The sequence below is a fragment of the Echiichthys vipera genome (genome assembly GCF_963691815.1).
Source record: "Echiichthys vipera genome assembly, chromosome: 18".
In the NCBI taxonomy this organism is placed as follows: Eukaryota; Metazoa; Chordata; class Actinopteri; order Perciformes; family Trachinidae; genus Echiichthys; species Echiichthys vipera.
In genome coordinates, this window is record NC_139843.1 from 7389153 (window position 1) to 7405522 (window position 16370).

The 16370-nt window shown below is 42.5% G+C and overlaps 2 protein-coding genes across 2 annotated transcripts in view; one reads left to right on the forward strand and one right to left on the reverse strand.

Moving 5' to 3' along the window:
- Nucleotides 1-575: 575 nt before the first annotated feature.
- nat9 (N-acetyltransferase 9) lies at nucleotides 576-5725 on the forward strand. Its single transcript, XM_083933211.1, has 6 exons — nucleotides 576-705; nucleotides 1966-2075; nucleotides 3520-3660; nucleotides 3786-3845; nucleotides 5003-5097; nucleotides 5184-5725. The coding sequence occupies exons 1-6, from the start codon at nucleotides 629-631 to the stop codon at nucleotides 5331-5333; spliced, it is 633 nt and encodes a 210-aa protein (XP_083789337.1). The 5' UTR covers nucleotides 576-628; the 3' UTR covers nucleotides 5334-5725.
- Nucleotides 5726-9863: 4138 nt separating this feature from the next.
- lrrc59 (leucine rich repeat containing 59) overlaps nucleotides 9864-16370 on the reverse strand; it is an 8730-nt gene continuing 2223 nt past the window's right edge. The window contains exons 4-8 of the mRNA XM_083933296.1: nucleotides 16195-16353; nucleotides 15512-15616; nucleotides 14394-14466; nucleotides 13833-14024; nucleotides 9864-12629 (exon numbers count right to left, since the gene is read on the reverse strand). Of these exons, the coding sequence (XP_083789422.1) occupies nucleotides 12349-12629; nucleotides 13833-14024; nucleotides 14394-14466; nucleotides 15512-15616; nucleotides 16195-16353 (810 nt within the window). The 3' untranslated portion in view covers nucleotides 9864-12348. The remainder of the gene's footprint in view (nucleotides 12630-13832; nucleotides 14025-14393; nucleotides 14467-15511; nucleotides 15617-16194; nucleotides 16354-16370) is intronic.

Below are 16370 nucleotides of genomic sequence, written 5' to 3' on the forward strand. Positions count from 1 at the left end.
TAACTTTTCCGGGTCATATTTATGATAACTGTGACGTAAAGTTAAACACACTCAGGGGTGGCACCGCTTGAAAGCCCGTACATGTGCTTTTCATAATGTGGCCCAGGAAAGGGAACACACACACACACGCACACGCATACGCACACACAGTAGCAGCTTAAGGAGACAAATCAAAACACAGTAGATTGCAGAGACCCTGAGCATCATGTACCATCATAGGTAAAGGTGTCTGCAGTGTTCAGCACTGTTATAGCTTTTGGATAAAAACTGTTCTTAAGTCTGTTAGTCCGAGCATTTAGAGACAACAACAATACAATAACAATAATTCAAAGTGTTAAAATTGTTCTCATAAAAGTAGAAAAACAATTAAATATGAAGCAGAAAAAAAGATGTATGTATTTATGTATTTAGAGATGTTGAATGGGGTCAAATTGGATGACAGGAGGGTTAAAGGCAGAAAGTCAGACTTCAGCACTTCTTGGTGTCGTCCAGCAGGGGGCGCCCTCAGCCCCATATGTGAGTTGGCGCATGCGCAGTCTGAAAGCGGAAGTGAATGCGCAGTGGCCATAATGGACGTGAAGCTGAATTAAAAGTTCTTCTATCTGGTTTTCTATCTGGTTTGAACGTCATGAAGATCAACGAGAACACTTTGCTGGAGGGACACCAGGTCGTGCTGGTGCCTTACAACGCAGAGCACGTGCCCAGGTAATACCGACGGGCTCACGAGACCATATGCCTGTTATCCTTATGAATTCATGCAGCTCATCTCTGCTTCTTCCTCTCATCTGCTCCTCTGCTCATGGGTCCTTCTTTATGGTATCGTGCTATTGTTGTTGTGCCTTCATGGCTGATTTTCTTCTTATTGTTATTATTCATATAATTCTTATTATTATTCATATAATTCTTATTATTATTCATATTATTCTTATTATTATTCATATTATTCTTATTATTATTCATATAATTCTTATTATTATTCATATTATTCGTATTCATATAATTCTTATTATTATTCATATAATTCTTATTATTATTCATATAATTCTTATTATTATTCATATTAATCTTATTCATATAATTCTTATTATTATTCATATAATTCTTATTATTATTCATATAATTCGTATTATTTTTCATATAATTCTTATTATCATTATTATTTTGATTTATTTTAGTGCTTTAGTTTAGTTCATTTCTATTCTGACAAATTAAATCAATGTTTTATGGATCTAGATGTTTCATGCTGGATTGTAATGGTGGGATGTAACCACCTTAAGATATTTGCACTTATATATGTATGCATATGTTTATATACTTATTATAATAATATAAAGAATAATATAATATTTAATTAGGATAAATATCTTTGTAGTAGAATTATGCTTTGTTAGATACAGAACAAGGGTAATTGAAGAATGACAAATGGAAGTTATTATTATTGTTATTATTACTTTATAGATAGAAGTACGTGTTATGACGCATCAATAAGAAACATTAAGTTGTAGAATAATATGAACAATATAAACAGAGGGAAATATAAAATATAAGAATAACAGGAACAATATAAACAATATTTTAAAAACACACCAAGGAAAAATCTTGGTATTTCACTTTGAGATTAAAATTTCACACTGAACCCAGCTGGTGAACGTTAAAGTGCAGATATAATGTTAGTCGACGGAGACCCAAACGGCAGGTTTGTCACCTAAAGGAGCGGCCGGTGGTTAAATACTTGTTACATTAAGTTTGTTGATATTCACCTGGTTCTGCAGTCGGTCGTTGACTCCTGATAAACAATGAAATCTGCTCCTTTTTAAAAGACTCGTTTTCACAGATCTGAAGCGAGGTTTTTAAATATGATATCTAGAACATAACAGCTCGGTGTGATGTAGTAATAATGATAATAATCTGATGAATGTGTCCTTTATGTTCAACTTCCGTGTGGTTTGTATTCGCCTGTTTCAGGTATCATGAGTGGATGACGTCTCCTGCGCTGCAGCAGCTGACTGCCTCCGAGCCGCTGACCCTGGAGCAGGAGTACGACATGCAGAAGAGCTGGAGGGAAGACGACGACAGTAATGCCACGTGCACACACAAATAATAACGCTTTCAGCTGTTAGAAATGACCTGTAGCAATAAAAGAGGCGTCTTTTATTGCTACAGATCAGCCACCCCCCCCCCACACACACACACACACACACGCACACACACACACACACACACACGCACACACACACACACACACACACACACACACACACACACACACACACACTTTCCAGGTTTAGAGTGACAGTCGTTGTTAAATAGCTTCTAAAATCATCATCAACCGGAAATCCATTACCCTTTCCACCTGCCCCCCCCCCCCCCCCCGATGAATAGGGGGTCGAGTGTCTGTTTTAGCTTTCCTCCTGAAGTCTATGACCAGCTCCTTGGTCTTGGAGGTGTTCAGGACAGACAGTAACCTTGTCCTGAACACCTCCAAGACCAAGGAGCTGGTCATAGACTTCAGGAGGAAAGCCAAAACAGACACTCGACCCCCTATTCATCGGGGGGGGAACAGATGGAAAGGGTAACAGATTTACGGTTTCTCGGTGTGCACATACAGGAGGACTTAACTTGGAACATTTACACCACAACCACCATCAAGAAAGCACAACCGAGACTGTACTTCCTGAGAGTTCTCAGGAATAACAATCTGACTCAGAAACCTTTGGTGTCTTTCTATCGTTGCTCCATAGAAAGCATCCTGACTCACTGCATGTGTGTGTGTGTCAGCTGCACAGGGGCTGACAGGAAAGCCCTCCAAAGGGTTGTAAACACAGCCCAAAAGATCATTGGTCGCTCACTCCCCACCCTGGAAGAACTGTACAGCTCTCGCTGTCTTAGTCGGGCTAAAAGCATCCTGAGGGAGTCGTCCCACCCAGGCCACCAACACTTTGTGTTATTGCAAAGTGTTGGTGGCCCTCGGGCAGACGTTTCAGGTCTCTGAATGCTCACTGCAAATACCTTTACCTATGATGGTACATGATGCTCAGGGTCTCTGCAATCTACTGTGTGTGTGTGTGTGTGTGTGTGTGTGTGTGTGTGTGTGTGTGTGTGTGTGTGTGTGTGTGTGTGTGTGTGTGTGTGTGTGTGTGTGTGTGTGTGTGTGTGTGTGTGTGTGTGTGTGTGTGTGTGTGTGTGTGTGTGTGTGTGTGTGTGTGTGTGTGTGTGTGTTTGTGTGTGTGTGTGTGTGTAAGCATGTCGCTTTAAATATGTCCTTTAAAGGTCTAGCCTATTCTTTTTGATGCTTTTAATGTTAGATTATTTCTGCATTTTAAGGGATTGTACTGTAAATTTCGTTGTACTGGTACGATGACAATAAAGACAATTCAATTCACATCACCCTTCAGATAATAAACAGTAATCATTGGATATGATATGAAAATAAGAGGTCACACTCGAGTAAAACATTTCTGCCTTTACTTGTAGAAAAGCTGTTTCATTCTGATTATTATTTTAATGCTGTGTTTCCAGAGTGCACGTTCATCATCGTGGATAAGCAGCGGTGGGCGGGCAGCAGTGTAGATGAGGAGCAGTGCATGGTGGGAGATGTCAACATCTTCCTGACTGACCCCTCAGACCCGTCCCTGGCTGAGCTGGAGATCATGATAGCAGGTACAAGTACATAGAAAGTACTTAGTATCAAACATCTGCCGTCACACGCTTTGGTTTCTCCCGTTTCCTTTGAACACTGTTTTCATGAAGTCGTCGTAATTGATGAAGTTTCTTGTTTCTTACAGAGACGGGTCACAGAGGCAAAGGCATCGGGAAAGAGGTGACGCGGATGATGATGAGCTACGGTGAGCAGCTGGTGCACTCTGTCAGAAGGCAACGTGTTGTTGCTTACAGCAGACACAACGTCAAAGCCATTGTGTAGGGTTCGAACATTTCCCACTTTGTCTGGTTCCAGACCTCTTCAGTTGCTGCCCAATTTTCCATTTTACAGCAGTTCAAGCAGCTCTTTAGTTGTGATCGTCGTCTGCTGTTTTCCTTGTTGGAAAAATAGCAACTAAGTTGACTGACAGAAGTACAAACTCATACGCATTTTCTGGAAGAGTGAACTGCTCTCAACAAACATCAGCGCAGCTCCTGTGTCGAATGTAAATTGAGGGACAGGTACATCGCTTGCTACTAACTGCCGGTGAAACAGTGGTTAGAGCAGTCGCCCCACAAAAAGAGGCTGAAGGTCTGCGGGTTCAACTCCGACCTGTGTCCCTTTGCGGCATGTCTCCCCCTCTCTCTCACCCCATTTCCTGTCTGTCCTATAAAATAAAGGCTTGAAAACTGGCAAAATAACCAGTTGGTGCCAGGCTAACGGCGTTGTCAGGTTGTCTTTACATAGACGGCGTGTCTTCTCAACATAATAATAATAACTTGGACTTATATAGCGCCTTTCATGGTTCCCAAGGTCGCTTAACAATTGGGGGGGGGTTAGGGGTCAAAGGACTTGGTGAAAAGAAATGTTTTGAGGTGCTTTTTGAACATAGGCCCGTCATTTTTACTTGGCTCCATTCCACTAAAGGTAAACTTTGCTACCACATGTGTATCGTTACAGTGTGTGTGAGATGGTGGAGAAAGGGCGCGTCGGCAACATGGACACACCGCTCATCTGCACACACTGCAGTGACACAAAGCGGTTTGAAAATCGGCAACATTTCCCTTTTAATACCCCAGAAATACCAGTATGTTGGCATGGCAACGCATCAGAGTTGACTTAAAATGGCATTACATTCAGGCGGATGAATGTGAGACTGAAGATGGAAAGAGTTTAAAAAATGAAATTCTGTCTGATGAATCATTTGAAAGATGCTGTAATCATAATAATTTTACACATAGTGGCTTTGACACAGTTTCAGTGGTGAAAATAATCACGTGAGAGCTGCTGCTATAAGGTATAACCACTATCTATGAATGTTAGTTTGTGAACGGTGGTGATCAGTGTGTCGTCTTCCACCAGGGGTCACCAAACTCGGGATCAAAAAGTTTGAAGTGAAAATCGGGCTCGACAACAAGGTCAGCATCGCCATGTTCAAGAAACTCCACTTCCAGGAGGTAATGCTGACGTGACTGTGTGCGATGTCCGCAGAGTGTAAAGGTGTTGTCCGTGGATTTAACCGTCGTCTTCGTGTCTGTTGCAGGTGTCGGTGTCCAAGGTGTTCAAAGAGGTGACCCTCGAGATGACGGTGGACGAGTCCGTGCGGGCGAGGCTGCTGGACGACACGTCCGATATGAAGGAGAGAGACTACAGACAGACCTGCAGCAACAGACAGGAACTGGTTTCACAGTGACGTGCTGAGCGGCACTCACTCACTCACCCACTCACTCACTCACTCACTCACGTGTCCCAAAGACGTCCAGCTGTGAAGGAGATCATTCTGCACACCGCTGAGGGAAATCTGAGCAGGTGTGTGCTTTGAACTCTGCAGAGGTGGGAGGTGCAGTTACACACGTTACAGTAACGAAGTACTGGTTCTTTAAGTAAGTATTTTAATGTTGGTATATATTCTACCGCTTCACTGCTGCATTTCAGAGGAAAACATTGTACTTTTTAACAGTTAATACATTTATCTGACAGCTGGAGTTACACTGTATGGCCCCGAAACTATGTGGATACACCTGCATGCGATTGTTAAACATGTCAAACCATGGCCATTAAAGTGGAGACGGACACGTTTCAGCTTCCCCCATCACCGTCTCCAAGTGGTGTTATTGTTGGTGCCGCTGTTGCAAAGACAACCGGGCCGCTTTCTGTTGCCAACGGCACGGGACACGCTGAAGAATTTACTAGAAAAGACCTTTATTTTGGGTAGTGATGCACTCGTGCACAAAACAACACCAACAATAAAACCAGACTCTAAAATCGCCCGTAGGTGTGAATGGTTGTCTGTCTCCGTTCGTCTCTATGTGTCCTGCGATAAACTGGCGTCCTGTCCAGGGTGGACCCCGCCTCACGCCCGATGTCAGCTGGGATCGACTCCAGCCCCCAGCGACCCCGACAGGGATAAGCGGTTGAACATGAATGAATGAATGCATAAATATATAATATCCTTATCACCTGTTCTTATGTCATAAACAAAGGAAAGACACAATTATGATCAGACTTAGAAAATGGACCACGATAAATAAAACGTAACTTACATTGCAACAATATGACTTTTTGGTATTTGTGGGTTCAAGAACAGTAAAACTGAAACCATTTCAATGTAAAGTATGTCATTTTCTTTAGTGCACAAAACAGAGTGCGTATTAAATGCAGAATAAATGGTGTAGGAAAGAGAAACGTTTCCATTTTCTGGTGCACAACCAGTAACGACCTGAGGCCTAATCGGAGTGAAACACAAACCTCTCGTATATTACTACAAACATATTTGTCTCATATTGCACCTAATTGCCACATTAGTCTGCAGCGTTTCTCGTCATTTTCTCGTTCTGAACCGGAAGGCTGGCGGTTAAATCAAATGCCAGCTGCAGGAGCTTTATTGAGCGTCCGTCATAACGCACCAAATGACCCGAAATGTGGAATGGAAACGTTTAATTCTGACTTGTCTCGTCCTCTCAACCCTCCGTGTGCTTTTCTCCCGTTAGAGTCAAGTCATTTCAGTGTTTCTGAGCTCAAGAGACGAGATGTTTATCTGTGGCATCCCAGCGTGTAGTTTTGTTTTTAAGGGGCTTATTTTATGATAATCAGCTGTAAAAATGGAAAATATGAGTACGGAGTGTCTATCTTAAAATTGCAGATGATAAATTTGACATAACACATTACATTTGTGAAGTGACACTTGTCCCTCCATGCTTTGTTTACATTCTGTCATCTGAGGCACATTTATACACGTGTACACTTCCTAAGAGGCTTCACATGTGGCTCCACTCTCCTCTGATAGAGAGGCGAAGTCCCCTTAGTTTGCAAAAATATGCAAAGGAGCGAACATTTGATTCTGATTTGTTTTAATGGTCCCATGAATTAGACACATGTGTTTGTCGATTAAAACGATAATTTTGCATGTCATGAAAGTCACACTTCGTCATGGGTTTGTCATAGGGTCTGTTGTGCTAGCTTACTAACTTAGCTATGTTCCACACCATTACATTATCTTACCTGATGTGTTTTATCCAACGGCTCTTTTTATCAACCCAGGAAGCAAAAGAATGAGCAGGATCTGTTTTTTTTTTATGAGTAACAATACGCCCCGTGACTTCAGGGTGATTAGTCTTCTATAACTTTTTTTTTTTTTTTACAGCCTTATACTTGAACAGTTGTACGATAAATTGAAGAAGAATTCATTTATTTGTACCGCAATGGGGAAATTCAATTTTCACTTTATTATTATTTTTCATTTCACACACACATGGGCCAGAAATACACAGTCATGCATTCAATCAATGAAGAGATGTTGGAGCGGGGGGGGGGGGGGGGGGGCTGCCAGTTACCAGCACACCAGGCAGTTGGGGGATAGGTGACTTGCCCAACAGCACCTCGGCAATGATCAGGAGATGAACTGGCACCTCTCCAGCCACCAGTCACCACTCCACACTCCATTCACAGTCCACACAGGGACTTGAACCAGTGACCCTCTGGTTCCCAGCCAAGTCACCTATGGACTGAGCTACTGCCGCCCCAACTGTGGCTTTTAAATTGACGCATGTATAATTCACGGCACAATTCAAACGGAATCAAACAATAATCTGTCTCTCCCCGTTCATTTAAATACATATCTTTCTAAAATGAGGTCCCATAGGGGTCCACTGGGAAAGGAGGAACTTCGCCTCTCTATAGGGAAGTCGAGGTGAGATATTGGGATGAACCCTTACATCAGAGCCACTGCCCTGCATGTTTTAGGTTTCTCCCCGCTCTAACACACCTGAGTCTAATGATCATTAAACCCCTGACGACCTACAGCTGCGTGGTAACGAGCGGAGCATTAGACTCAGGTGTGTTGGAGCAGAGAGAAGCCTGAAACATGCAGGACAGCGGCCCTCCAGGAGCAGGGTTCCCCACCGCTGCCACACATGACGACCATCAGGACGTTAGCATTGCCGCTGTTAGCATTTAGCTCAAAGCAATAAGTTTAGTCTCACGCTAACAGAACTGTAGACTTTTGTTAAACTTCCATTATTTCTAAGAAGAAGAAGAATTACTTTATTTATCCTGCATGGGGAAATTGAATTTTTTCACTCTTATTATTATTCATGTTACACACACACAGGTCCGAAATACACACACATGCACAGACAGGACCTAAACGTGCAATTAAGGAGAGATGTTAGAGCGAGGGGGCTGCCAGTGACCGGCGCCCCGAGCAGTTGGGGGTTCGGTGCCTTGCTCAACAGCACCTCAGCAGTGCCCAGGAGATGAACTGGCACCTCTCCAGCCACCAGTCCACGCTCCATACATGGACTTGAACCAGCGACCCTACGGTTCCCAGCCAAGTCACCTATGGACTGAGCTACTGCCGCCCCTCAAAAAGAAATCAAAATAGCTTGTTTGATAGATTGATAAAAGAAGCCAAAAGTGGACCCCTGCCTTCATTACGTTAATCCTTTTGCTTTTCATCTCTTTGTGTAACATGAATCAGCTTTGACATCAATTTCCTAAAGAAAAATGTTTGAGTTGGAAAAAAGAGGATATAAAGATGTTTCCTCAGGCTAATGGGGACTGTGGGCGCGGGCTCTCAGACCGCTCTCTCTGTCACATGAGCTCGTTCACGTTAATGCTTCAGGTTTAAGCTGTGGAAGTCACATACGCAGTTCTGGGAATGGACACATCCATCCTGCAGATGGATTTATTTGGCACTTAGCTCTTATTATTAAATATTTCTGACTGTGATTATATTCAGCTGTTAAAAGCAACGATGATTTCTTATTACTTGTTTAAATTAATGATTTAACCGTGTCAGTTTATCTTTGATTAAAAGCAGAAAAAATGTTTTTACCAGCTTCAAAATTAAACTATGAGTCAAATTTATCTTGTTTCCTTTCACTATGAATGACTATATTTCTGTCTCCAGACATGTTAAATGGTTAGTAGCTTAGTCGCTTAATTCAAGTGTTTTCTGTCACATTCTTAACATTTTTGGGCGATACACTTATACACTTTCTTGCTGAGAATTAGATAAGACGACTGATACCAGTCTCATGTCTGTTTGCTAAATATGAAGCTACAGCCAGCTGCCGGCTAAGTTAGCTTAGCATAAAGAGTGTAAACAGGGAAACAGCTAGCCTGGCTCTGCCCAAAGTTACAGCACCGGCTTATTAATTAACATGCTGTGTCTCTTTTGTTTAATGCGTACAGTCACTGAAGTTTGAAAACCACTTTGGACCGAGCAGCTTCCAGTCTTAATGCTAAGCTAAGCTAACCAGCTGCTGGTGGTAGCTTCATATTTATCGGGACAGTCATGAGACACACACACTCCTCCCGGCTAACTCTCTGTAAGAAAGTGTGTGTCTACTAGCACCGTCCTTATTAACGCTGGTGTCTCAAAAAGTGATTATTGAAAACTGCCAAATTATATTTTTAGTCCTGTTTTCTTTTATCTTTCACCAGATGTTTCCTGATTTAAATATTTTAGCTTCTGTTAGGCCATAGTTTGAGTAAACACAATACTGTTTTGGCCAGAAAATCAAATTTACCTCGATTGAATCTGTGCCGTTTATCGATTACTTTGCAAAATCTTATTGAACATTTCAATCATTATCAATTCAACCATTTTGAAGTCCTAACTCGGGGTGTGTTCACCTCCATTCTTCTTCTGTTCCAAAAACAGACAACGTTCAGATATTATTCTTGCAATGCATAGCCATTTATTAACAATGTTTGAGCGCATGGACGACGCTGCACAAGAACCACAGCAGCTTTTCTTGCATGAAGACAAATGAAAACAAGTTGAAAGAGTCACAAGTTAAACTGAAAGAACCGTAAAATGATCGACCAATTGCTTTTTTATTTCTGATCGAGAATATTTGGGATTCTGAACTCGAGTGAAGTTAAATACTTTTACCACTGCACTTAAAAAAAGGACCTTGTGTTCCTACAAGTGATATCCCCTCAACAACGAACCAGATATCGTTGATATTACAGGCCTTTTTGCAAATGTTGCTGTGTCTTTGTACTGTTCCTTCCTTTCATGCAGCCACTTTCCATTTTGTCTCTGTGAAAATCATCTGCAGACTCTTGAAACTTGGGACCCTGTTTTTGTGTGGTGCGTAAGTGCATTGGGCCGTTTGAGTTTAAATGTCTTGTTACAGTAAATTCACTTTATTATAAATTATTGCAGACTTCATGTTTAATGTGATGGATTCCACATCTTTAGAAAGTTTCAAGAGTCTGATAATTAAATGTGCAACTAACGATTATTTTCATTGTTGATCATTTACTCAATTAATCGATTAGTTGTTTGATCTATGAAATCAGAAAGCCCAAGATGACGTCCTCAAATGTCTTGTTTTGTGCACAACTCAAAGATAGTGAAATAAAAGAATTTGGACTTTTTTTTTTTTTAATTACTCAAACAAACTTATCAATTAAAGGGAGGTTGAGGTGGTTCAGGATCATCTAGTAAGGATGCCCCCTGGGCACCTCCCTAGGGAGGTGTTCCAGGCACGTCCAGCTGGGAGGAGGCCTCGGGGAAGACCCAGGACTAGGTGGAGAGATTATATCTCCACCCTGGCCTGGGAACGCCTCAGGATCCCCCAGTTAGAGCTGGTTAATGTGGCCCGGGAAAGGGAAGTTTGGGGTCCCCTGCTAAAGCTGCTGCCCCCGCGACCCGACCCCGGATAAGAGGCTTAAGATGAGATAAGGTAAAGTTGCAGATTAATTTAATTATTGACAAACTAATTGATTAGTCTTTGCAGCTCTACTGATAATCCTCTTTCCGACTGTAATGGACATGAATGGAAACGAACAGAGTGCTGCAGGGATGACGTCGTTTTCTAGTTTAGCATCGCACAAAGCCAATGAGACTTTTCCACTAGATTTTGGATTAGTGCAGAAAACAAACTTTGGCAAACAAAAGTCTATGGTACTAGTTGTGTTCAGCAACAAAATCCTCACAGATAAATACCACTTTTATGAATTTTGAAGCGTAAATGCAATCGCCAGAAGTAAAAACGCTAATGTTGGGCTATAAATGAACTGCACCACCAGCTAGCTTCCGACTGATTTCACTCACTGTATAAAGTGTGAGGAAGTGTAGTCTCATTTAGCAAACGCCCGCGTACAAGCTTCAAAGTTATGTATTTTATGTCGTAGAACAGAAACGTTTCAATCTCTCTAGCCTGTGTTTTCCACAGACATTATTTAAGGCATCGAACCAAAAACTCCTTGACTTCAAGACAAGGGAACCGACTTCCAGGTTTTAGGACTCATTCCTGCACAGTTTTTAAGTCTAGGGAAAGTATAAAACATAAAACATGATGTAGATTTCTTTTAAGAGGGCTAACGAGCAGAATTGTTTTAATAGTTTGTGCGCTGGAATAAGGAACATTAGAGCCTGAGTGATACAGATTCTTGAGGCATACATATATCAATACTTGAGAAAGCTCTGGTGCCAATTTTACATAAATTAGAGCTGAAACTATTAGTCAATGAGTCGATTAGTCTAAAAATAATAAATAACTATCTAATTGATCATTACAGTGAACGGAAGGCTGTCTGCTGGACAAACTATGTAATAACAACACTGTTTCTAAATGACCTCAAACACATCTTTGGCATTCCTGTACTGCAGTAAGTTCACCTGATGCCGTGATGTCTTTGAAAATCTGATGAATCAGTTGGGCTCTAGTTTGCACGCCAGACACTGTATTAGCTGTAAAGATGCGTTCCCACAGCCTTTACTGCACATTCTCAGACTGCCATGTCTAACGCCGGCTTACGCACAACGCTGACCGGCCGTTAACATGTGACCCGACACTCCAGTGCAGCACAGACGGGGCCTTTCACCGAACATCTCCTTAATACACCCCACGCTCCTGTAATGCACCAAGCCGCAAACATGGTCAAAGTGCAGAAAGTGGTCGACGGGGAGACATTTAAGACGATGACTTGTTATTTTTTTTTATAAACAGGCTGTAGTACAAAGAGGGTACAAGAGCGGCAACAATTCCATAGGAATCTTAGATGATTTTAAAACATCCGTCTATCTGTACAGACTCTTCACCTCCCAGCACCTCAAACAGGGTGAGGCGGTGCGGGGCTTCCCATCTCAATGATATTCGTGATTTCAGCATATTAAAAAAAAAAAAAATCCCAGGATCCACAGGTGGGAGTGGGAAACCTGCGACTGTTGATGGGCGGCAGATGTGAGTTTAGTTCTTAGATGCTTGTGTGGATTCGAGAAGCTCCTTCGCTGCAGACGACATATTTTGCACCAGCTGTCTGATCACGACCTCCTGCTCTTTGGCCCAGGAAAGGCCGTCATCCAGTGCGGCGTTGACCGGCATGCACACGGCCTCTTTCTGCAAGTCGGTCAGCCGGCAGGCGGCGGCGACTCCGGCCAATCCGAGGAGCAGCAGGAGGAGGAGCTTGAACATCAGGCCGATGAGAGAACGTCGAGGTTTAGGCGCCGAGTCCGCAACAACCTTTTTGTCTGTTGAGATAAAGCGAGAGTGAGTCGACTTGACGCCTAAAACGCTCAAAAACAAACTGTTGAGCAACTGTAACTGGGTTTCACAGAATCAACGCCGCCCATCAAGGACAGTTCAACGTCATATCTGAGTCAGCTGCTAAATACCAAGCATGTCAGTGCAGGAAATGACAAAATGATCACGACGCTTCACACAAAATCCATCTTTGCTTCCTGTTTGTTCTCCAGGTCAGATGTTTCAACAGTGCAACCAACTTTGGCATCCAACTAACTTTATGACATACTATGCTACTGGTTTAGAAATGCTATCCTTTGATGCATCTTTGACGTATCACATTGACGTTTTTTGTCTTCAACACGCTAGACTATGACTGATTTAAGCATTTTTTGGACATACACACTGACTTTTGCTTTTTTTGAGGCACTAAACAACGACTTTTCTTGACTTTTTTTCAACAAACTATGCTATGAATGTTTAAGACAGGCTATCCTATGACTGATTTCAGCATTGGTTTTTTAATTTTGACTACTATACTATGACTTTTTGGAGATGACAGCGGAGAGACTCTGATAACTACCCATCACCCCAGACAGACCTGGATAGAACAACTTGACATCTCTCCATTAATTGCATGTATATAGGTCCTGTTTGTGCATGTGTGTATTTCGGGCCTGTGTGTGTGTAACCTGTATAATAACAGAGTGAAAAAATTGAATTTCCCCTTGCGGTTGCGGGATTAATAAAGTAATAATTCTTCTTCTTCATTCTACTCAATGAGGGGGAGGGGGTAATTCCTGTACACTAAGGAGACAGATTAAAATCACAAGTTATTTTCTTATTTTTTGCAACAGTATATATTAACAGGCTTATATTTATACCCAAATAGGCTATTTATCATGGTTTATTGGGAGAAACCAAGCATCTACATGTAAAATCAGACATTCAGCTTCCCACAAAGCCAGAATGGAATAATCCATTGTTTCATAATCACATTTCGCATCGATTGGATTATGTGATTGGCAGTCGAATCAGGCTCCTCGGAGCGACTACTCGGGGTCACCCCTACTATAGTGTGTCCAAAAAATAAGCAAAAAAAGAAAGTCATATTATAGTATGTCGAAAAAAGTCCAATAAATGCTTAAATCAGTCATAGAGAAGTGTTCTTCATGGCATCATTTGCTGAAAAAGGTGAAGAAATCTCTCACCTGCTGCCTGTCCGTTCTTCTTCTTCTTCTCCTCGCTCTTCTTCTTCTGTTGTTCCCGTGCAGCCACAGCCGCCATCTGAGCGTTGTATTCTTTCCTCCTCTTCTCCTTCTCCTCGGCCTTCTCCCGTTTGCGCGCCTCCTTCTCTTTGGCCTCCCGCTCCCTCTGCTTCACCTCCCTCTTCCTCTCCAGCTCTGATTGAGAGATAAACACAAACATCACAGATTTGAACATCATTGGAAATATTTTTGAATAATGTATATACAGAACTGGATGAATGTATATACTGGACAATATATAACATAGGTGTAGTTGTTTTTAGGATCTTTCATGTCCATATTTTAACATATTATATCTTCAAGTGGGGTTTTCAGACGTTAGTTTTCTTTCATTTAAATGAGGAACTATCGTATCTACAAGACTTCAAGCCTGAACAGACATGTATTTTCCTGTTTTCAGTCCTGCACCAAAACAGGAGTGAGGTTTGATATCCACAGCATGCAGCTCATCTACTGAAATTATCTTGAGGCCTTTTAATAACAAGATGTCCTCCTGATACCGACCTTTTTCCCTCAAAAGGCGCTTCTCTCGTACACGATCGACCTCATCCTGGAGACTTCTCATGTGCTGCAGAACCTGGAAGTAAAATGTCCTTTAGTTTGAGGTACTTAAGGCTTCTTAGGGCGCACTCACGCTGTCCACTCGTGCCGTGCCTCGTGCTTTAGGGGGATTGTCCTCCCCTCCCTCTTCCCCCCGCGGCCCAGGCCTGCTTATACTCACAATACTTACAATGATCTGAGTCGCCGCTCAAATGCTTCTTGCTTAAACTTATCACCCCTCAGGGATTTAGTTTTGTCAAGACTGGTTTTGAACATTTCATGTCACAAAAATCTGCAGTCAACACTTGGACTCCGCACCAGACCACTGCGAACCGTTCGGCAGCATCTTTTAAAATGTCCTTGCTCATTCGCTCATACACGTGCGCACGCTCGTTTCCGAACATTTGCATCCCTGCTTTACTTTTTTTCCAGCTCTGATCAGTTTATTATAATGTTTCCTTACAGCTTTCCCACCCTTATACCCATCGGCCATGACACAGTATGATTAACATGTAACGGACGCTCCCCTCTTGGCACGGCAGCCAATCAGAGAGCGGCTCATGCACGTCTACAGGGGAGGAAAAAGCCACAGGACATCATAATTACACAAAAGAGACATCTACCGTATATTAAAAAGACAAATCGATGTCGTTGACAAAGAGCTGTGGCACAGTTTACACAAAAAAAGTTGGTAAACTTTTCAAGTAAAGGCGAGGACTGGCCATCCAGTCTTTATCGCTTGAGCACTTGGCGTGGAAGTTAGTATGCACACAGACTGTTTTCAGTGCAGTACAGTGCATGTGTCAACCTGTCTCTTTTCTTCATGGTAAAATATATCCAAAGAAATAAAGGAAAAGGAGGGAATGACACCATTACACAAATATGTTTGATTTGAAAGGGGAAGAGGACTCTACCGGGCCGCGGCCGGCAAGCGTGCCGTGCCTGGGCGTGAAACTCACACTGGACAAACTAACTAGACTTTAGCTGTGAAGACTTTAGCGCTTGGGCAGGGTACGGACAGTGTGAGTGCGCCCTTACTTGACCTCTTCTCAGTCATTCATCCCTGTATCTCTCTTGCTCACCTTTGAGGCACACTGTTTACACTGTTTCTCATCCAGACAGTCTCCCGCTGCCTTGGCCAGGTTGACCTCCAGTGGGTTATCCTTCAGATCCAGCCACTTCAGACTCTGAGAGCAAACACACAGGTGGAGTCAAATAAAGGACAAAGTCAGAGAAGCCACCTCACACACAATGGAACTAAGGATACGATGTTTACCTACAATGGAGTCTACTTCCTTATCAGTTTCTTGCAACTGAGGTGCAGCTCACTTAGATCCCTAACCATAAGTCCTACTAGGTTTTGTTTTTAAATGAGATATAACTTGTTATAATCACAGAGCTTTAGAGGTGCTACCTTTGGACAGACCCAGGCTATTTGTTTCCCCCTGCTTCCAGTCTTTATGCTAAGCTAAGCTACAATAGGCTTGCTGGTGCTAGCTTAATATTTAACAAAAAGATTTGAGAATGGTATCAATCTTCTCAGCAAACTCACAACAAGAAAGTCAATAAGCGTATATAAATGTCTGTCTGTTGCTCTAAAAGATAACAAGCTTTAAGGCTCCGCCTAGACGACAACAGTGAGTCTTTTCTCCAAACGGTAGCTGGACAGCGTCAGTCTTGATATTGCACACATTCTCGTTGCCAGAATCAGCGCTTAATAAAGATGTAACATGAGCAAACAGTGGTGCTTGTGTCTGGCACCCACCCTGAGCTGAGAGAAGCTGACAGGCAGGGCAGTCAGCTTGTTGTTGTACAGGTCCAGATGTTGAAGGCTGGTCAGGTTCCCAAGGTCATCTGGCAAACAGGTCAGCTGATTTTTACTCAGATCCACCTTCACCAGGTGGGTCAGGTTGCAAAACTCTGGCTACAAGAAGGAAACCA